This window comes from Pelophylax lessonae (assembly GCF_965119305.1).
Source record: "Pelophylax lessonae genome assembly, chromosome: 13".
In the NCBI taxonomy this organism is placed as follows: domain Eukaryota; kingdom Metazoa; phylum Chordata; class Amphibia; order Anura; family Ranidae; genus Pelophylax; species Pelophylax lessonae.
Genome location: NC_138780.1, coordinates 137,017,457 through 137,041,167, shown reverse-complemented (window position 1 = coordinate 137,041,167; position 23,711 = coordinate 137,017,457). Strand labels below are relative to the sequence as shown.

At 44.1% G+C, this 23,711-nt stretch overlaps 1 protein-coding gene across 2 annotated transcripts in view; it reads right to left on the bottom strand.

The window, feature by feature from the left end:
• The window catches only part of SNAP23 (synaptosome associated protein 23), a 117,140-nt gene that overhangs the window by 7,547 nt on the left and 85,882 nt on the right, over positions 1-23,711 (bottom strand). For both annotated transcript variants that reach the window (XM_082275422.1, XM_082275423.1), the window contains exon 6: positions 8,629-8,772. In XM_082275422.1, coding sequence (XP_082131548.1) covers positions 8,629-8,772 — 144 coding nt within the window. The remainder of the gene's footprint in view (positions 1-8,628; positions 8,773-23,711) is intronic.

The following is a 23,711-nucleotide window of genomic DNA, read 5'->3' as shown; positions in this document are numbered from 1 at the left end:
AATGCCCCAAGAACAAACAGAAACTGAAGAGAGTTGCAGTAGAGGCCTGGAAGACCATCACCAGGGATTAAACCCAGCGTCTGGTGAGGTCTATGCATTCCAGACTTCAGGCTATAATTGAGCCAAAATTATTAGAATTGTGTCGATGTCCCAATATTTATGGACCTGACTGTAGCCTTTAGAAGTGCCGAGAGCTAAACCCTGTCCCAGACCCAGGTAATGGAAAAATTCGATTTTTTACTTGCCGTAAAATCTTTTTCTCTGATGTTTATGGTCAGAAGCAGACTTCCTAGCTTTTAGCATCATAGGAATCACTGAATCAGAAATGCTCCCTATCTTACAAATACCCATATCTCATGCTGTTATAGCTAGTGATCGTGAAAAAGGATAGCAATTCAGCCCTTGACACAGAAAATCATGAAGATCTGGTTAGTGCACACGGAGCATAGGCTAGGAGGCTGGTTGGCATATCACATCCATCTGGGCCAACCCAGAGCAATAAAAGGACCACTAGAATGCCCTATACCTCAGTCCTGCAAAATACAGCGGCCTGACTTGTCTGGTGATAACAATGTTGTGTTAAAAAAAAGTATGGAGGTAACTGGCAAATTGGATTGTCTGGAAGAAGGCTACCATCACTTTTTGACTCAAGCAAAAAAAGTTTGACAACTCCAGGACTGGACAGTTAGAATATAAGATTGAAATTTCTCATGTGAAAGAAACACCATGGCCTGCGCTGTGTCCAGGTCCAGACTTAGATATTCCTAACAATGAGTTGGTTCCAGTGACCATTGCTGAAAGATAGGGATCCACTGGAAGTGTTGTAATGTAAAGACAAATAATATACACTGTTTAATGGAACCTGCACCTGAACAGGAGGTCCTAATTACTCCACAACAGAGATGCCAAAATAGCAGAAATGGTAAATACTGGGCCAACATTGGTAAACAACTGAGGTGTAGAGCACAGGCTGAAGTGTTATGCCCCGTACACACGTACCGATTGTCGGCCGTAAATATTCGGCTGACGACCGATCGGCCGATTGTAGGCTTGTTAGTATGATGCTTCCGACAGCCGACAGCGCATTTTCGGCCGAACAGAATCTGTCGTGCAAGCATTAAAATTTTTGTTGGCCAACACCAGACAGCAGATTTGCAAGACTGGGCATGCTCAGAAAAGAAAAAAGACAAGGAAAGTTAACCATCACATGACATCACTTCTGCAGTCGGCTGTTGTTGGCCGACAAAATTTGTGTGCAGTCTTTTGCAGTTTTTAACAGACACGACAGCCCTGGACAAAAGACGGCCAATCGTTCGGTACGTGTGTACGAGGCATAAGACCACAAACTGCTAATGTAGGAGTCCCACAACAGTTGGACACATCATTGCGCTGAAAAGGGAAGTACAAGCACAAACACATTCTTGATGTCCACAGAAGTCAAGAATTCTCCCTGGGAAAGAAACATGGACAGACCCTGTAGATTCCCTGCAGACTTACTGGGTTTGAAATGAATGTAAAAATACCCAGAGCTTTAAAATCCAAGGGGGGAAAAGCGGTGGGGTTGGGGTCTTTTTGGTTAGTGATAAAATGCTAAGAGACCTTGCTTGGGAAGACCCAAGAGATGTCAAAGAAGATCTGTCAAACTGTGCAGTGACACCAGAAGGTTGGAGGTGATAAACGGAGGAGGGCCTTGGACTGCTTATCCATTATTTGACCCCAGAGAGCACAGACAATTACCAGACAGAGAATCAGGGAAGGGGCTATGCAGGTAGCAGGAAAACTCTAGGTGGACAGGAGGAGAAGTCAATTTGTCCCCACCCCAGCTGCTAGTTGTAAGCTCCTAAAACCAGTGGCCTGCATATGCCCATCAAGACCGCATATAGTTTACTCAGGGTCTGGAGAGTAGCCACAGCCCATAGGCACCCACAGACTATCATCACTGAAATAGAGTGTTGGTCATTAAGGCTTGCAACCTGTGTGGAGCATTTAGGACTTGCCTGATAAACCCGCCACAGTCTATAGAATGTAGCACATCCTCATCACCATTATCAACAGAATGGCAGCTATTGGGACCAGTCTCCTTTAAGAGACCAGAGTGGCTAATCCAGCGCTGGCTCTTACCATGGAAAGTGTTAGCTTCTAGAACCAGGTTGGGGCTTCATAACACAGGATGGGAAACATGAAGGCTGAGTTCAGAATGTTAATATTTTTGGGGCACTGGTGTGCTGCTATGGTATACTAACGAATATAAGACGTATGACTACAGGTGCTAGTGAACTGCTGCTACCACTATATCAAGCTCTCTGAGTCTTGAAAAAATGCAACTATAAACAAATAAAAAAAAAAGGTGCGCTGTTCAAATAAAAATTATACTCGTATCTATATGTGGAAAATACTTCAAGTAAATACTTTCAACAATCATCTATCATAATGACATAAAATCATGAATATCAGTGATATAGTAACCAAAACCTGTGCATAATATTATATAACCATACATGTATAAATAATGACATTGTGAAAAAATAAAATATAAAAACAAAACAAAAACGTCTGTTCCCAAAAAAAACAAGCAGTGTGAAAAAGTCCACAAAAATGTTCAGTGCATAAAGCGCTCCACAAAAATCTTCAGTGATGTATAGGTGATTTCTAGTAAATATTCCAGCCACCTGGTATCCACCTCTATGTTCAACGCGCGCTCACCTGAAAATATATATGTAACTCACAATATAGTCAGGGAGTTCCTCACAGTGATCCAGCTATCTTCCCTTTATATCCACCTCTATCCAGAGTGAAGTAGCTCCACAGGCATATTTAAATGAAACAAGATGGGTTCATCGTGCAATGCATTTTAAAAATGTATTGATTAAAAGCAACTTCATCTATTACACTCGCATTTCAAAGACTTGTAATCACCTTAAAATGATGTCAGAGACAAAGGGCAAATACAGATGATACAGCGGCTATAGCTTACCTGGTACGGGAGTCGCCCGATTTCCTCAGGGTGGGAGCACTGTGACAGACGCCAGAACTATATAGTCTCCGGCTTGATTTGTATCGTCATGGTAACGTCACTCCGATCTCACACTCACAAGATCAATCTCACACAAGTAGAATGTTTATAGCTAAATCCAACGGTATGAAAACACCAGCATTCCTGCATTTCTATATTTATAGATCTTATTTAGCCCAAGAATAAAAACAAAAAGAATAATGAAAGAGAAAGAAATGAACGGCAAAAAGAGGGAGAAAAAAATTGGAATGGCAAAAAAGAGGGAGGAAAAAAACTAAAAAAGAAATAAGGAAATTATTTTTTTATTGTATTTTATTATTTTATTGGTGCTAGGTAAATGTATAGTGGGCCTTGTCTGCTTAACAGCAGGGCTGTGATTTATCTAGCTAGGGTGTCATGGCTTCCAGATGTGCCTGCTGAGGGGAGAAGTATCCCCACTGGCTCCTGTGAGAGGCTTCTCATTGGGTAGTGGAGGAAGCCCAATCAGGGGACACATCCAAGCTTGTAACTACCCCAGAAGGCAGATTATGCTGCAAAATATTCTGGGAGTGGGTATAAGTTTGCGGGAAGTGCGTGACACGGTGTCTTTGGTGGGAGGAGAGTCCCAGGAGGGAGAGTGCGGCTGTCTCTCCTGCTGTCTGAGGAAGGTGGATGTCTCAGGTTGTCGCTTGGGAATCCAGAGAGTGCTGAGTTGAGCCGAGGGGATCCGGTGTGCAGAGAACCTGCGGAGAGCGAGAGCAGTCCAGTCCCTGGAAAGCCTACACAGGTTGTGAGTACTGCGGATTGCCCCTGGGGGTCTGCCAGAGATAGAAGGGACACTCCGGAAGAGGTTCTGGGATCCAGCGCCAGCTAGCTGAAAGGGGGTACCTAGGTTGAGGACCCTGAAATTACAGAGGGGGGTGCATAGACAGTGAACCCCGAAGGATTCAAGGTTAAAGGGGGCACCTGCATATGGGCCCTGAATTGTACAGAGTGTGCTAGTTGGAATTCACAGCTTTTAAGAATCCTTCATCATACTACCTCAAGCCAGAGCCAGGCGGGAGGGGAGTATTAAGTGACTTGTTGCGGCATAACAGTGTCAGTGGTTCTACAATTTCACAGTCCTGGATCTTCTGGACTTTAAGTCAAGGATTCAGCACTTCTATCGAGTTACAGAGTGTTCACAGAGTTAGTGAGCGTTGGCTGGCGCCGCCTGGCATCAAGAAAGCGCCAACGGGCATTTTTCAGGAACAAAGTCCCAAGTGTATCTAGTTGAAGCCTAAAGGAGTATCCCACTCATTCCCTTCTCCCATCCCCTTTATCTACAATAAAACAACAAAAACAAAGATTCTGGAGTTGTTCATGTCTCAGTTCTCACACCCAGGGTCGCAGCTCACATGGGCTGGAAAGGTAACCGGTAACAATGGCAGACCCACATCACCTGCTACATTATCATAAATCATAAGAGTGCAACTAAAAGGATCTACATAACATTAGTAAAAATAAACTAAAATGACTAAACTTCTAAATAGAAGACTCCTATAGTGGCTATAGCATCACCATTGGTAGTAACCAGCATATAAAATTGTAGACAGTATAAAACTAGTTTACTCCACCTAGTGGTCATAATTGATATTTCAAGGTCTAATAATTGGATATAAAACAGCTTAAAGCTGTAGTATACTCAAAAAAAAAAAAAAAAAAAAAAAACCCTGCAAGACAAAAAGGTACCTTAAAACGAAGCCCCGACATGGACCCCCGGACACCGCTGTGGGAGCGGACATGATCCCCCGGGTTCGGTGGCTCCGGCGCTGCGAGTGGCCGGAGCCACGATGATGTCACTTCCGCACATGCGCGCGGGGGATTAACTTTCCGGCAACTTCCTGGCAGGGAACTCCGAAGGTCCGCTGGACCTTCAGAGCACATGCGCCGCTAGCGTCAGCGGCTGTATGCAGTGCAAATATCTCCTAAACCGTGCCAGTTTAGGAGATATTAATTGTACCTACAGGTAAGCCTTATTATAGGCTTACCTGTAGGTAAGAGTCACAAAAATGGGTATACTACCGCTTTAAATCAAACTGAATAGTATAGCATTTAAAAGAAGTGTACCCAATTTAAAATTCCAGTAAGATTGAATTGTTCAATGGCCCAGAACTGTAACATAGTGTGATCATTATTGTGAAAAATGTCTAGATATATTGTGTTTAGGGAAAACTTTTTGAATATTCTGGACATGTTCTTTTAGTTCTACCTACATACTGTTTTTTGGACATTGAAGTACATATACAACTCATTCAATCTGCAAGATATTAAATCCTTAATCTGGTATTGCCTGCCTGTAGTCATAGATGTAAACTGATCACACTTTACTGTACTCCATTTTTGTTTGGTTTATGGCAGGCATAGCATCCCTTACAGGGGAAAAAAAATTTCTTTGTAAAAGGGTCAAATTTTGAGATGGAGCTCGTCTATATATGAATTTTGGCTGTTGAGGTAATATCATTTGTAATTGGTTATCTTCTCTCAAGATGGGCCAATATTTTCTAAACAATTTTTCGACTTATGTTGTATATGATAGTCTAGAATAAGTACTTCCAATTTGAGATCTTTCATTTCTTGGTTTGTCTTGAATAAGAGTTTCCCTAGGGATATTGGCTACTTCTTTGATCTTTTCTGTGATAAAATCACTATCATATCCCCGTTCAATGAATCTATGGTTTATCACCATGGCTTGTTCACGGTAATCAACTGGTAGACTGCCATTCCTAGCTGACCCTTCGGGATTTTATTAAGCCGTGATGGAAAATGACAAATCTCAACCAGTATATAACTGTTGCTATCTATACTTTTGAAGAATGTTTTGGTTGTCATTTTATAAATTCTCCAATTGAATGGTCACATCCAGAAAATGTACGGTTTTATTATGGGATTCATAGGTTAGAACTATATTTTTTTGTTCCTATGGAGGTTGGTAAGAAATTCTTATACTGTGTCTTCTCCTCCTGCCCATATGACAATTTTATATGCCGGTTGCTTCTAACGGTGATGTTATAGCCACTATAGGAGTCTTCTATTTAGAAGTTTAATCATTTTAGTTTATTTTAGCCAATTTTATGTAATTCCTATTAGTTACACTCTTATGACAAAAAATAAATTTCCTTATTTCTTTAATATTTTTTTCCTCCCTCTTTTTGCCATTCCGTTTTTTTCTCCCTCTTTTTGCCATTCCGTTTTTTTCTCCCTCTTTTTGCCATTCCGTTTTTTTCTCCCTCTTTTTGCCATTTCTTGCCTTCAAATTTGTCTTTTTGTTTTTATTTTTGGGCTAAATAATATCTATAAATATAGAAATGTAGGAATGTATGCCGGTGTTTCATCCAAATTCATTGGATTCTACCTAGCAATTATAGCTGATTGTATGGCACTTCTTCGGAGGGTAAGACTGGAGTGACGTTACCATGACAATACAAATCAAGCCGGAGACCTTATAGTTCCAGCGTCTGTCACAGTGCTCCCACCCTGAGGAAGTCATGTGACTAGTGACGCAACGCGTAGGAGGAGCCTGTGACATCAGATCTAGTGTCACCGCGACCCTTGCCGGGTGAGATGGAGCCGCTGTATCCTCTGTATTTGCACCTTGTCTCTGACATAATTTTAAGGTGGATTACAAGTGAGTGTAATAGATGAAGTTGCTTTTAATCAATACATTTTTAAAACTCACTGCACGATGAACCCATCTTGTTTCATTTAAATATGTAGAGGAGCTCCTTCACTCTGGATAGAGGTGCATATAAAAGGGAAGATAGCTGGATCACTGAGGAACACCCTGACTATATTGCAAGTTACATATATGTTTTCAGGTGAGCGTGCATTGCAGATAGAGGTGGATACCAGGCGGCTGGAACATTTACTAGAAATCACATATACATCATTGAAGATTTTTGTGGAGCGCTTTATGCACTGAACATTTTTGTGGACCTTTTCACACTGCTTGTTTTTTGGGAGCAGAAGTTTGTGTTTTATTTTATATTTTATTTTTTCACTACATTTATACAAGTATGGTTGTATAATATGCACAGGTTTTGATAACTATAACACAGATATTCATGATTTTATGTCATCATGATACACGATTGTTGAAAGCAATTTCCTTAAAGTATTTACCACATAAATATAGGAGTATACTTTTTATTTGAACAGCGCACCATTTTCATTGGTTTATGAGTTCAGAATGGCCCCTCATGCTCTCTCCCTAGAGTGCAGCATCCCCCACCCCTTGCTGGAGATTAGGTGGCCCCTGTTAATGAATAGAATGAACACTGACTGTGCCATGCTTTGCATACGGTAGCAGTTGTGAGAGTCTACATGGATACTACTCTTCCTACCTTAAGAGAAAATGATCAGAGCAGGCTGTCGTATGCTGCTATGACAAATAGGTCAGCAACCTCTGGTCCAACTGAGGGAATTGAAGTTTGGGTTCTGCCTCTTGCCAGCCTGCTTGGTGAATATTGCCAGGTTACAATAACTGAACCTTCAATTTAAAGCCAATCACAATGCAAGCGTCTTGGTGAGATGGATGGGTGACCCTTACTGTATACCATGTTCCCAGTTAACAGAGAGAAAAAAAAAAAAAAAACCGTGTGGTAGTCCTGGCTGAAGAAAAAAAAAAATGTCAGGAAATTTGAAAGGTGCTCAACTGCCTACAATGCAGCAACAACCTCAAAGTGCTACATAAGCAGCTGGGAAAATTTTATGAAATTATCGTAGGTGCGAAGTGTGAAAACTCCCCCACACAATGTCGTCACCAAACTCGCTAAAAGTGAAGATGAGTAGTGGCAGCTGAAGCACAAGGAACCATACTTAGCTGCCACATAAATCACACGCAAAAACCCTTAGTGTAATATTTGAAATAAGAACAGGGTGCTGCAGCTAACCTCAGAATAAGCAGAGACAAACAGGCGCAGAACTGAACAGCAACACTCTTTGTAGAATCCTCAGAATACTGGCCTGTCGTGTAGCAGGGTCGTGCGAAAATGAAACAAACTAGGTTATCCAGCAAGGATATGGGGCTGGTACAGAGAGAAGACCAGTGGGAACTTGAAAAACCTGCACTTCATGGCTGACTGGAGGAAACTTTCAAGTCGTTATGCTATTGCATTGGAAACTTTGGCTGACTAGAGAGATTTCCAGAATTTTTTAACATATCTACCAATCTACCAGCAGCTTTCACAACCACCCTCTGATTTCTCCTGTAAGCAGCAGTATAACCTCATAGGGTAACGTCCTGTGTCCCTCAATGGAGGAGAATGATGAGACACATGCCTATTGAGCTCAATCACAAAAACAGCTTGTGTGCTTCGAACCTTAAAAGCGCAGCGGAGGAAAGAAAACCTTTAAAAATGTGTTCCAGTGTGCTCTAACAATGAAAATGTATTATAATGACCCCTTTAAAAAAAAAAGAGGGTAACACGCGAGGAACAAGCGGGAGAAAGTGAGGCAAACATGAGTAATAATTTCACTCCGCTTTGCTGCTTAGCAGTAGAGAACTCCTCAATAAAATTCCCTTTTCAAAGGTTACCCTTTCCCATGCATTAGTTGGACAGTACGTCAAGAAAACTGAAAATATTGGAACACATTACCTCTTTATGTATGGACCACTCTGCCCTGGTGCGCTCTGGTGCTGTCCGTTGTTGGCCTGTCGTGGTTGTTTGGAGACAACATCGTCATCATCTCTGTTCCCCCACGTCTTCTTATATAGATCTCCAGCATCAAAATTCTTTGACCTGTGACAAAACAAGGGAGGATGTAAAAGATCACTGGAAGCCCATCTAGAAACATCACTGCAGAAGATGATAAAGCTAAAACAAAAACACTAAGGCCCGGCCATCTCCTGCACCATGCCCGCAGCCCCGGGCCATCTCCTGCGCCATGCCCGCAGCCCCGGGCCATCTCCTGCGCCATGCCCGCAGCCCCGGCCATCTCCTGGACCATGCCCGCAGCCCCTGCATCTCCTGTACTGTCCACACAGCCTATGACCACCTCCTGTACCATGGCCACACAGCCTATGACCACTTCCTGCACCATGCCCGCAGCCCCTACATTTCCTGCACCATGCCCGCAGCCCCTGCACCATACCCGTAGCCCCTGCATCTGCTGCACCATGTCCACACAGCCTATGACCACCTCCTGCACCATGTCCACACAGCCTATGACCACCTCCTGTACCATGTCCACACAGCCTATGACCACCTCCTGTACCATGTCCACACAGCCTATGACCACCTCCTGTACCATGCCCGCAGCCCCTGCCTCTCCTGTACCATGCCCGCAGCCCCTGCATCTCCTGTACCATGTCCACACAGCCTTCAGATCTGTCTTATTTGCCCATATATAATACACTCTTCAAATGTTCTTTAAACTGTATGGTTCTTCACTTTTATGAACAAGAAAATAATGATGTTGGGCTGGTATACAAATGCTCAGGGACTGGTATGAAATTATTTCCAGGGCTGAATTTTATTCACAGTCCAGCCCTGGCTACAACGAATATTAATTTTACCTCTTTTGAAGTTTTTAATCTTACATTGCGAGGATCTCTGCACATTTACTACCTTTAAATTCTGTGACTCATTTACTATGCCCTGTGAATAGGCACTGCTGTGTCACACATTTCACAGAACCCGCATTCTAAATTACAGAGGTGATAAGAGGAGGAGTTTCAGGAGGCGGAGTCAGTACAGGAATAACTGCTTGCAGGCAGCAAGGTACCATGGGATATGCAGTCCTTTAGAAATGGAAAGTGAACAGCAGAGGAGAAGCTGCAAAGCACGCAGGGGATCCAGGAAGTTGTGGGAAGAGATGACAAGACGACAAGCAGAACTCCAGAGATTTCAAAGAAAGCTTAGATTAGATTGTCAAAAATAACGATTGTTTGTATGGCTATTACTATGCCGATGTTCTAAAAGTGAAAGTATATGCTCTAAACAAAGTTCTGCTGTACCAGCACTGTACTGTACTGAAGCAGCATAAAAAAAAGTAAAACCATCAAAGTAATTAGGCAGGAGTCCTTCCAATGTAATTATTATATTGTATTTTCACTAAATGGAAACTGTACTGCGAAATTGCGCGGACTGAAAAGGTGACAATACGATGCGTCACCAACCCAGACCACGCGATTCTGACTTTACTATGCTATTTATTAGGGTAACATCGCCACAGATAAAGAGTCCTACTATTAATAGAGCGCTGCTGCCCTAATTGGTGACCAATTAAAAAGAAAAAAGGATTTTATTATATACACACACACACACACATATATATATATATATATATATATATATATATATATATATATATATATATATATATATATATATATATATATATATATATATATATATATACACACACACACACACACACACACACACACACATACATACACACGTATATACATACATAAAGTTCAAGCAGAAAAATTGTTTACTATGACTTCACTAGCTTCTGGCTCATTTCACTGCTCTGTATTCAGAAATGACTAAAGCTATAGACAGCCAGGCAATAGTATTTTTCAGGAGAAAAATATTTTGGTCATTGCGGATTTTCTTTAACAAGCTCAGTCTTGAAATTCCTGACTCCTCTGTGTATACAAAGTCAGCACCACCCTGCCTGATCCAGGCAGAAAATCATCACCCCACTGTGTTAAACTGCTTTAGGGTGACATTCCTGGGAAACTACCCCACCTTCGGTCACCTTTCTGGATATACCTTACTATGTTTATATGAGACTTTTCAGCAGAGGCGTAACTAGAACCGTCAGGGCCCTGATGCAAGAAACCATGAAGGGCCTCCCGACCTCCAGCCTTGGCCCTTCCCACTGGTCCCAGAACTCTTTATGGTCCCGTAGCGGATCCCTTTTACATGTTGATGGGAGGGATGCAGAGGAGGGCAGTACAAGGGGCAGTGTGACGGGAGGGGGCAGTGGAGGGCAGTATGGGGGGGGCAGTGTGCCAGGAGGGGGCAGTATAAGGGGCAGTGTGACGGGAGGGGGCAGTGGAGGGCAGTATGGGGGGGGGGGGGGGGGGGGACAGTGTGCCAGGAGGGGGCAGTATGGAGGGACAGCATAACAGGAGAGGGGCAGTATGGGATGGGGGGAAGCAGAGTGACAGACAGTAAGACACTTGGAATATACTCTTTGGGCAGTGTATTCCATTACATTCTGCTGCGGCAGATATGGGTTTGTATCTTACTAGGCGGGAGCTGCCTCGTGGCAGAGATCATTTTTCCTACCGTGCCCAGCAGCAGGAACAGCCTTAAAACAAGAAGTTGAAGCTGAAGTCAGAGTCGGGGGGGGGGGGGGGGGGCGGAGCTGGGAGGCGGTCCTAGGTACAGATGACTTCTTGTGAACATTGTGGAGACAGCTAGCACCAGGCTGGATAGGAGGGCTGGTGGGGCGGGATATGAGAACCGATCACACTCCTGCAGCCATTGAAAGCCCTGCAGAAGCAAGGAGGATAATGGAGATCGATTCTGCTATATGCCGCCCCGCCAGCCCTCCCATCCAGCCTGGTGCTAGCTGTAGCCACGAAGTTCACAAGTAGTCATCCGTATCTAGGACCGCCTCCCCGACTGAGGCTCAGGCACAGGTGTAGACAAATGTGACAGGGGAGCTACACGGGCCCCCTGCAGCACGGGGCCAGGTCACCATGGCGACCCTTGCGATCCCTATAATTACGCCCCTGCTTTTCGGGCATTCTGCTTACATACACACATAAATCTGTAAAATGACATTAGCAACATTTTAAAATAACATAGATAAGAACAACAATATAGAAGGCTATAATGATCAGAGCATGTTGGGTACAATTCTCACTACCCTGTGTTTCTAATCGATTGCATTTCTTCCCCAGGGGAACAAGGATAGACCAAAGCCATTATGGTACATATTTGGCCAATATCATTGCTGTGCTAAAAAGCCAACCAGCAAGCCCGCCAGATGAACTCCTCTCCCCCTCAGCAGTACACAAGGCGTATAAGTCTTGCATATGGTTATTGCTTGGGATAGTAGAAGATTTCCTTGAAAAGATGACCAATCCACACTTCAAATAATGGCACAATTCCAAAGAGCCAAGTGATTGGTTGGGACAATCAACAGGGAAGAAATTACTCTGAGCATCATCCAGCCAGAAGTCCAAAACTTATTATCCTTCCTGGATTTTAATGAACGCAACCCTGTGCTTCCTAAATCCTATCCATTTTCATATTTCCTCCTACCTACCGCCTTACAAAACAGACCCCTACAAGAAGCATAAAATTAACTTTCTGTTGGCACAGTGCAACATACAATGTTCATAAGTCATCAATGGTAAAACATTTTGTGTATTATAAAACGTCTTGGTGTGTCTCATGCAGAACCTGACCCCATCAGTACAACTTATTAAATTGTTCTTTGATTCTGCAGGGAAGCAGAAAATATACAGCACATCAAAACACAGATGATATTATGTAAGGACAGACAGGTGGCGATACCAAGAACACAGTAACAATACACACATTCAATGTTCAGGCACTAGAGCAGTGGTCCCCAATCAGTGGCTCTTCCGATGATGTTGCAGGTAACAGCCTGTCAGATCAAAATACATAAAATTTGTACTTCATTCCATCAATTGTCAGCAAAGCAGACAGAGTTTAAAGCGTGTTTTTTTTTTTTTAAATAAAAGAGGAGCTCCAGCCACCTCACCAAAAAAAAAATTAAAAAAAACTCAGCAACTACAAATACTGTAGCTGCTGACTTTTAATATCAGGACACTTACCTGTCCTTCAATCCCGCGATGTTGGCACCCCAGCCAATTTTTCAATTGGCTCTCGGGTGCTGCCACCGCCATCCCGACTAGGGGAAACCTACCGGTTTCCCCTAGTCGGGATGGCGGTGGCAGCACCCGAGAGCCAATGCGTGAAGCCTTGCGTGGAGCCTTTTGGGTGGAGCCCTGGTTTAACCCATTCACGCCTAAGGGTAAAACAAATGTTAATGCCGAAGCACAATCCTGCAACCTTGACATGTGTTAGTAAAACCGTACATATCATTACAACTACTTTGTGCATTCAGGTGGATTATACCTCAGTTTTTTTCAGGACAAATTGGGGTTTTTTTTTGGCGATAAATGGTAATGGATATCTCCTGATTTTTTTTTCTTTTTTATCATCAAAGAAAAACTGGCTCAAAATAGTAAAAACATTTTTTTTTTATTTTTGCTGTATACTTCTTTCTACTACCACAACCTACCTACAAAGAACAAGCCACAAATTCTCCTGCTCCCGACGATCGCAGCAATAACACATATGTGTATTATGCTAGTTGATGTTTGTACCCTTGGTACAGCCCAGAAACAATAGTGCACATTTTGCTTTACTTTTTTTTTATCCTACCTAAAACACACTGATACTAGATTTAAAACATGCTTTTTTTTTAACTGACCAGGACCCTAACCCTGGCACCATTTTGTCTTTCATTTTTATTTTTCCTTAAACATATTTTTGCATATTTATTTCTCCCTGCAAGGAGAGAGAGAGATACAATGCATCTCTCTCCTCCTTTTAGAAAGAAAGAAAACACAGGTCTTCTGCTGCAGGTGCCTGTGGAAATCTAAGTTCCAGTTATGCCAGGTTCTCATCAAAGTGCTAAACATCTGGTGCTGCGGGTGTAACAGTTTTGGGTCCAACACTGCAGTAAATTGAAGGAGGTCCTGACTGGGGACAGACACTTTCTGCCCTCTCCTTTATTGAAAAAAGTCCTTGCCATCAATTTTTCAGAATGTAACAGTGTACAGTGCCTTGCGAAAGTATTCGGGCCCCCTTGAACTTTGCGATCTTTTGCCACATTTCAGGCTTCAAACATACAGATAAAAAACTAATTTTTTGTGAAGAATCAACAAGTGGAACACAATCATGAAGTGGAACGACATTTATTGGATATTTCAAACTTTGTTAACAAATAAAAAAACTGAAAAATTGGGCGTGCAAAATTATTCAGCCCCTTTACTTTCAATGCAGCAAACTCTCTCCAGAAGTTCAGTGAGGATCTCTAACAGCCCAATCAGACTGGCACGATCCGACTTCGGGGGGCGACCTGTGAAGTCGCGGTGCACAGCGTGCACCGCGACTTGCAGGGACTTCACATAATGGAAGTCTATGCAAGTCGCTCCCAGGTCGCCCCAAAGTAGTACAGGACCCTTTTTCTAAGTCGGAGCGACTTGTGTCACTCCTATTAGAACGGGTCCTGTGCTAATCAATGGCAAGCGACCGAGCGCGACTTGTCAGGCTGACAAGTCGCCTGACAAGTCGCACAAGTCTGAATGGACTCTGAATGATCCAATGTTGACCTAAATAACTAATGATGATAAATAGAATCCACCCCTGTGTGTAATCAAGTCTCCGTATAAATGCACCTGCATTGTGATAGTCTCAGAGGTCCGTTTAAAGCGCAGAGAGCATCATGAAGAACAAGGAACACACCAGGCAGCGCCAAGATACTGTTGTGGAGAAGTATAAAGCCCGGATTTGGATACAAAAAGATTTCCCAAGCTTTAAACATCCCAAGGAGCACTGTGCAAGCGATAATATTGAAATGGAAGGAGTATCAGACCACTGCAAATCTACAAAGACCTCTCCGTCCCTCTAAACTTTCAGCTCATACAAGGAGAAGACTGATCAGAGATGCAGCCAAGAGGCCCATGATCACTCTGGATGAACTGCAGAGATCTACAGCTGAGGTAGGAGACTCTGTCCATAGGACAACAATCAGTCGTATACTGCACAAATCTGGCCTTTATGGAAGAGTGGCAAGAAGAAAGCCATTTCTTAAAGATATCCATAAAAAGTGACAGTTAAAGTTTGCCACAAGCCACCTGGGAGACACACAAAACATGTGGAAGAAGGTGCTCTGGTCAGATGAAACCAAAATCGAACTTTTTGGCCACAATGCAAAACGTTATGTTTGGCGTAAAAGCAACACAGTTCATCACCCTGAACACACCATCCCCACTGTCAAACATGGTGGTGGCAGCATCATGGTTTGGGCCTGCTTTTCTTCAGCAGGGACAGGGAAGATGGTTAAAATTGATGGGAAGATGGATGGAGCCAAATACAGGACCATTCTGGAAGAAAACCTGATGGAGTCTGCAAAAGACCCGAGACTGGGACGGAGATTTGTCTTCCAACAAGACAATGATCCAAAACAAAGCAAAATCTACAATGGAATGGTTCACAAATAAACATATCCAGGTGTTAGCATGGCCAAGTCAAAGTCCAGACCTGAATCTAATCGAGAGTCTGTGGAAAGAACTGAAAACTGCTGTTCACAAACGCTCTCCATCCAACCTCACTGAGCTCGAGCTGTTTTGCAAGGAGGAATGGGCGAAAATTTAAGTCTCTTGATGTGCAAAACTGATAGAGACATACCCCAAGCGACTTACAGCTGTAATCGCAGCCAAAGGTGGCGCTACAAAAGTATTACCTTAAGGGGGCTGAATAATTTTGCACGCCCAATTTTTCAGTTTTTTTATTTGTTAAAAACGGATTTTTGTAAAATCTTACCGTAAAATCCTTTTCTCTTAGCTCATTGACAGACGTAGTCCTCGGTGATTCAACACCCTCGGGTTATGCTGCCCTCTACAGGAGTAGGACTAGACAGGAAAGAAAACGTTCTGGCCACACCCTAGGGGCAGTCCCAGAAGGTATATCCTCTCACTTCCTGCTCTAGCAAATCAGTTATGTCACAAAGCAGTGTTTAGAGAATTTAACCCAACCCAACTCAAAAACAGAGGGGCGGGTACTACGTCTGTCAATGAGCTAAGAGAAAAGGATTTTACGGTAAGATTTTACAAAAATCCGTTTTTCTCTGTCGCTCATTGACAGACGTAGTCTTCGGTGATTCAACACCCTCGGGACGTCCCAAAGCAGTACCACAAATGAGGGGTGGGAAAATGGAAATCAAATCCAATCTAGAAGGCCCAACCGGTGCCAACTAGAAGTTTACAATGCTCATCCTCAGTGATGAGACTCAACAGAAATTTTTCAACAGAAAAAAACCCCCGAGGTAGACCACCGGTCTCCTCAAATTGCGGCCTGCAAAACCTTGCGGCCAAATGAGGCATCCGCCAATGCCATCACATCAATCTTATAAAATTTTGTAAAGGTATGTACCGACGACCAGGTGGCCGCCTTACATACCTGGACCACTGACGCCTGATGGCGATAGGCCCAGGAAGTACTGAGCGCTCGAGTGAAGTGCGCCCTAACAGGGAACGGAGGATTCCGACCCTTAATAGAATAAGCCTGTACCACCGTCTGACTGATCCATGTAGATATGGTCGCGGCAGACACAGGCAATCCCCTTCAAGGGCTATCCGTGATCACAAAAAGTGAGTCCGTCTTACGAAAACCATTTTAGGAAGGAAGGATGGATTCAGAAGAAGAACCACCTTATCCCTATGAACCACCAGATCTGGGGAACGACAGGATAATGCGGCCAGTTCTGACACCCTGCGTACAGAAGTAATGGCCACCAAGAAGGCCACCTTCTGGGATAATGTAAGCAAGGGAATCTCCCTAATATCTTCAAAGAGAAGTTTCTGAAGAACCAACCACACTAAATTAAGATCCCAGGCGGTAAGGGTGCGCGCACTGGCGGAGCCAGATGTCGCACCCCCTGGATGAAATTCCGCACCAAGGAATGAATAGCCAAAGGTTTCTTGAAAGAAGATTGCTAACGCCGAAAACCTGATCCTTGATCGTGCTCAAGGAAAGTTTCTGCTCAACCCCTTGTTGCAGACAGACCAAAATTCGGGTCACCGAATAGGTATGTGGGGGAAATCCAATAGATTCACACCACGCAATATAAGACTTCCATGTGCTGGAAGTCGCTTTCCTTGCTTTAACTGGAGGTAGGAATAACTGAAGCTGACACTCCCTTGTCCTTCAGTACCTGGGTCTCAATGGCCAGGCCATTAAGCCAGCGACTGTAAAGCAAGATGGAAGATCGGTCCCCGAGACCGCAATCCCCCTGAGAGGAAGTCTCCAAGGAGTGTCCGCGACTAGCCTCACCAAGTCGGCGTACCAGGCTCGACGAGGTCAGTCCGGAATTTGCAGAATAACTGGAATTCCCTCCACCTCTATCCTGCGAAGAAGTTCCCGCAGCAACTTGAGAGGATGGAAGGCATGCCGTAGCTGATACTGCCCCCACGGGGCAATCAGCGTTTCTGTTGCGTCCGCTAGAGGATCGCGGTGCGAGCTACAAACCTCCGCACCTTCCTGTTGAGCCAAGGTGCCAACAGATCCACATCCGGGATGAAGGGACAGCTAGTGAAAAACCTCTGGATGAAGAGGCCATATGCGATTGGATCCGAATCGAGCTGCTCTAGAGCTGCTAGATCCAGTAAATCAGACAAAATCTGATCGCTCTCAGTTCCGATACCCTTATTGGTAATCTGGATACTATCGGAAGAAATGACTTCCCCCTGGTTGAGCATCGGAGACTTCCTGGTCCGCTCGCTCAGCCGGATCCGATTGTCCAGGGAATCGGAATTCTGATTCCTATTAAAAAAAGAATCTCCTTCAGGAGAATTCGGGTATGAGACTGGGTATACGGTACTGCCTCTAAGAAGGCCACCATCAGTCCCAGCCAATTGACGGACAGCAACATCCGAATCGTTGACTGAACCTTCTGGAGTTTCTCCGCAAGGAGAAACTCTCTTGCCCAGGATGTATCCAACCTTAGGCCCAGATAGTTCAGTCTCCTGGTGGGAACCAGGGAGGACTTTGGGAAAGCGAAAAAACGCTGATGTCCTGCGATGATGGGGATATAAAGATAGGCCTCCTAAATGTCTATGGACGCCAGGAAATCCCCTTGATGCAGGGAGGCCACCACTGTACGGATGGACTCTATTTCTTCCCAAGTCCAGATTTGGACGCACCTTGCCCTCTTTCCTGGGCATTTGTGAATAGGTTCGAATAGAACCCCTGAAACCGTTCAATGTTAGAAGGGAAGAATCGCACCGGTGGAAGTGATCGAAACTCGATCCTGTGTCCTCCAGAAACCGGTGAAGACATCCCCCCCCACCCCAGAGATGGGTAGGGGCGCATCAGGCTGTATTCTTCAGGCTTGGCTGAGCCGGACTTTTTGTTTAGCCGACCAGCGCCCTTTGAAACCCCTCTAAAGGGGCTTTGGAGGGTTTCGCCTTATCGCCCGCCCTCGCGGAACGAACAACTCTTTATGAGCAGAAAAGGAAGGTCCTCGTTAGTTAAGAGGTCCTTTTATCCTAGCAGTCTGTGGCAAGACAGCAGGTGGTACCGTCTATCCTCTAAAGAGGAATTCCTCAAACGGATAGCACCTAGTCATGCGTTTGAAAATAACAGGGGTTCGTTTCAAAACGACCCCATTTGGGTAAAGGAAAATCCTTCGCCCTTTTGGTAGGCTAACAAGTACCAAAAAGGAATCTCAGTCTCAGCTACCTCTGCCGGTGTAATCTCAAGACTAAAGGTTTCCCGGACGGACACAACTAGTGCATCCACCACTCTTGTGCTATGGCGGAGGCAGAAACGTGCTCCTTACTGCTGAGGAGATCTTACCTGAGACAACAGCCCCCTAGGAGGGACCTGCAACTGTATTGACCAGCTCCGAATCCGTATCTGATAAACAATAGGGCTAGGCGGGGTCGCTTCTTGACCCCCGTCCCTGACAGGCCACCTCCACCCGGGATACCAAAGACTCCAAAACTGACGATAATGCATTAAAAACAAGTGGGGTACTGGAGGGTCCTGCGGCCACCTTGAGGGGATCAGGTGGGGGATACCTATGCGGCAGGGTCAATGATAATACAAGACACTTGCCAGCGACAAAAAATGACAAAGTAAAAAACTTTTGAGAGAGAGAGAGAGATATAGAGAGAGATATAGAGAGAGATAGAGAGAGAGATATAGAGAGAGAGAGAGATATAGAGAGAGAGAGAGATATAGAGAGAGAGAGAGAGAGATATAGAGAGAGAGATATAGAGAGAGAGAGAGATATAGAGAGAGATATAGAGAGAGAGATATAGAGAGAGAGAGAGATATAGAGAGAGATATAGAGAGAGAGATATAGAGAGAGAGATAGAGAGAGAGAGAGATAGAGAGAGAGATATAGAGAGAGAGAGATATAGAGAGAGAGATAGATAGAGAGATATAGAGAGAGAGAGATATAGAGAGAGAGAGATAGAGAGATATAGAGAGAGAGAGAGAGAGACCCCAAGGCTCATCCCTGATGCACAGAAGTTTTCATCAGCTTGCTCAGTGCTGTCCTGTTACAGACAGGAAGTCTTTGGCCCTATTTCCTGGGTCAAGGAGGCGGCTCCGCCCCTTAACACGCCTGCCGGCGCCTCCCCCTGGCTCCACGAGGTGTTTGAGTCACCTCAAACATGGCCGCCCCCATGCTGGAGACACGAGGCTACACCAAAATGGCGGCCTCGTGCGATCTACCAGACAATGGCGGCGGTCTGCACAGAATAGCGGCATGTCTGCAGAAGGATCTCAGCCTCACAACCCTTCACCCTCATGGTGGTCAGCGTGGTCGGCGGTACCGGACCCTGGCGGGCCGTATGCGGTCCGTGGCCGTCGGGAGGCATCTGCTTAGCTGGAGGAATGATCTGGAATGCAGTATACATGTATAGATAGATATCGCCCTGTGGCTTCTGACAGGTAGGATACCTTATACTATCACAGTAAAGTTCTAGTACTGCCACTGACTACAATCATTTTCAAATTTTTACAATTAGATTGTCAGCTCCCAAACCAAGCCTTCTGGCTTCTTGTACACAAAAATCACACTCAATTAGGGGGATCTGTGACATGTTATAGGATAGAGGGGAACCCATCCTTATTACAGAGAGGGGCCCGCGTTCACCACAAGACCCGTCAGGGGGAAAGGGGGAACATACTACTCACCATACCGGAACCAGGCGGGCGCCAACTCCTGACAGTACCCCTCTCCACCAAAGTAGGAGGGCTGTCGACCAATACGGACGCCGTGACTCATGGTCTTTGGCGTTTCAGCGAGACGTTTAACTCGCAGGGTCAGTCCCCGTCCAGTGGGACTATGTCGCGGCCGACCCAGCGTGGAGCTATGGCCTGCACGCGCTCGTAGGCTGAACTGGGGTGACCACTGGATCTCAACATCCAGCCCGTCGCCCAGTTCAGCTTTCTTGCTTGAAGATCTCACAGGAAAACTGGAGAAAAAAAGCTGTCTAAAAAATCTTTTCTAAGAAAAAAATCCTGCCAGGACCGAAGATCCCAGCAAGGTATCTAGGTCCTTACTCCTAACTAGACAGAAAAAAACTGATTTGCTAGAGCAGGAAGTGAGAGGATATACCCTCTGGGACTGCCCCTAGGGTGTGGCCAGAACGTTTTCTTTCCTGTCTAGTCCTACTCCTGTAGAGGGCAGCATAACCTGAGGGTGTTGAATCACCGAGGACTACGTCTGTCAATGAGCGACAGAGAAAAAAGTTTGAAATATCCAATAAATTTCGTTCCACTTCATGATTGTGTCCCACTTGTTGATTCTTCACAAAAAAATTACAGTGTTAAATCTTTATGTTTGAAGCCTGAAATGTGGCAAAAGGTTGCAAAGTTCAAGGGGGCCGAATACTTTCGCAAGGCACTGTAAATAGGGGAGATGTTCCGGTCAGTCATCGGTCTCCCCTCATTCAGAAGAGGTGACACACTGAGGCTGTTTGGGTGTCACACATCCCCAAGGACCATCTGCTGCACTACCTAGAATTTTGATTATCAGTTTGTGTCAGAGAATGATTGCTGATTGCAAGATGACAAACACTATAAGTTAGGGGACAAGTCAGACAATCTATCAACAATCGACAGCCAAAACTTTGGTGTTAGCGGCATATTTTTTAGTACTTGGTCAATGTATGCAATATCACTGGTACAGGCCAATATTGTTATCTTTTAATCACTTTATTCCTCCCTCTACTGACAGCTGTGAATCACGTTTCTCTTTTGCATCTCTGATATTTATTCTGATCACCAGCCCATTTATTATTATTCTAACCATGGGTAGACAAGCAGAGAATTTCTAGCTGAACAGTGACTATAGTCAATCAGCTGCAGTCACTGTTTCGGTAATCTGACAGTCATGTGTGTTGGCAGGAAAGTTTCGTCCATCCATGCGGTTTAGTGTAGATAGGGGAAATTTAATTGATTTCTCTCAGCAGTCAGCTAGGCTGCAGGAGAGCTATCTAAGAATGTGTGGCAACCATCAAGGAATATTAAACCCCTTTTCTTTTTCTTTTTTATTAAAATGACAAACATGTCATACTTACCAGCTCTGGGCAATGCTTTTGAACAGAGGAGCCCCGATCCTTTTCTTCTGGGGTCCCTCACCGGCACTCAAGGTCCCTCTTTGGTGAATGCCCCCACGGAAACCCCTTTTCAATGCGCGCACTCATGCTTGTTCGCTCCCGAGCCACGGTCTGTCTATTGACACAGAGCGGGCGGCTAGGCCATGTTCCCCCCCAATCTGCCCAATGAGGAGGAAAGGAGGAAGACAGCGACAAGAGCTGCTCTAGTGCCAATCGCTGGATCCGATTTGGCTCAGAATGCATGAAGGTAAACAAAAAAATCTTAAGGTTTTAGAACCACTTAAAAGCTGGCAGCCAAAGAATAATACAAGGACACTGGTAGGTGCAGACAGGGTCTAAATCTGCAAATATGTTTAGCCAAGTGCAAATGTCTGCGCGAATGGGGAAAAGGAAATGTTGGCAGATACCTTCCAGCATTGGTAGAGATGGTGATAAAAAGTTTTAAAACCTGTTAAAAATTCTTCCTGCTACCATCTCATATTGATAGACACTGGCCCTGTGTCTGACCTACCAAGTTTTTGTCAAATTGTAGAAAAGTTATTCCCAAACCTTACATCATTTTTTTCAATTGGGCTTAAGATGCATTTCCTCCTGACACCTAACGTGGGTTTGTGGCAGGCTGTGCATGAATAGCTATAGTATTACATAGAGACCAGCTCCTTTTGCTGTCCATCCATATCGATCTCTCAAATTGTGAAGAGAGACACAGCTTCACTATTCTATACCAGCTTTAAAGCGGAAAACCTTAAGAAATCAGGGTTTAAAAAAAAAAAAAAATAAATAATAATAATAATAATAATAAAAACACGTTGATGAGTAAATCGATTTGAAAACCAAATGGAATAGCCATCTGAAAATCTTGATTTTCATGTGCATATGAATTTTTATCCCATCTGCAAGGTTTTCTACTATTTATGAATCTTTATCTCAACTGCATGGATTGCATAATTTACCACAGATTGTGCTGATCTATATGCACTACCCAGAATGCTTAAAGTAAAAAATCTGTGATTCACTTGACTAATGGCTATAGAGCTCTGGTGCCCAACCTACGGCCCGTGGGCTGCATGCAGCCTTTTTGTATATGATGTGTGGCCCCCAGACTTCAGCAGTCTGTAGTGGGAACATCGATTAGGGTAAATGCATTCATCAATACTAGCCTCATGTAACATGCTCCCAGTTTCTTATTGTCTTCTGTAACCTATCCCCAGCCAAAAACCACAGCAAGTCCACACGCTCTAACCCTTGTTTCCTCTATTAGGTTTGCAGTTTCTGACAGTACTCTCAAGCATTATATATACTGAACATGATGTGCAGCCCTTTGGTGATGATATGCACTCACATATAAAATGTATTAAAAAGCATATCCATAAGTCTCCAGCAGGTGGCAGCCTTCCAGGTGGTATTGTAAGGTGCTTGGAACCAGGAAGTCAATCAAGGTAACACCAGGAACAATCAGCATAAGCAGCAGACTATGTGTATATCACCTGGATGATAACTACTGCAAGGAAGTGTGAAAGGCTAAATCAGATGGCCTTGCTGATAATGTGGCATAAGTGGCCATGACTAGGCATTACAATATGGGGCATCCCTTTGTTAAGCAAGCCTGCCTATCCACGAAAAAATGTCTGTTTATAAAAAGGTACAGGGCAGCCCTGCACAAATTACCACAGGACTACAGGAAAATGGCCGCTGTGCCATTGAGGTTTGTTGGTGGGAGCATTCCTAAATCACGCTTAATGCCATAATGTGAACTTCCTGCCACAGTGTTCTTATATGGACTTTTGCATGGTCTGAATACACTCTTTTTAGGTCATTTATCATTATTTTGTAGTAATTGTCATTTTTTGGCTGTCACACTAGTGCCCCCTATTTTGCACCTGAGTACGCTTAGGGTATTGGTGCAACTTGTGACGATTTATTAACTATGGAGGTGTGCCTTTTTCATTTAGATTCACAGTTCTGAAATATGCATGTACAGGATTTTGCAATTATAAGATCAAAAAGAAATATACATTTTCAATAGATTTGTGTCCTGAATATAAGAATAAAAATATACAAAAGACACTTTACATCCCCTTTAGAGTGACTAAACTGCAGGGGTCTTCAAACTATGGCCCTCTAGCTGTTCAGGAACTACAATTCCCATCATGCTTTGTAATGTCTGTGAATGTCAGAATTTTACAATGCCTCATGGGATGTGTAGTTCCACAACAGCTGGAGGGCTGTAGTTTGGGGATCCTTGCACTAAAGGCTATAGCTTTCCTGATAATGGCTTTCACACGATAAGCGCCGGTTCACATTGCAGCGACGCTACTTCGC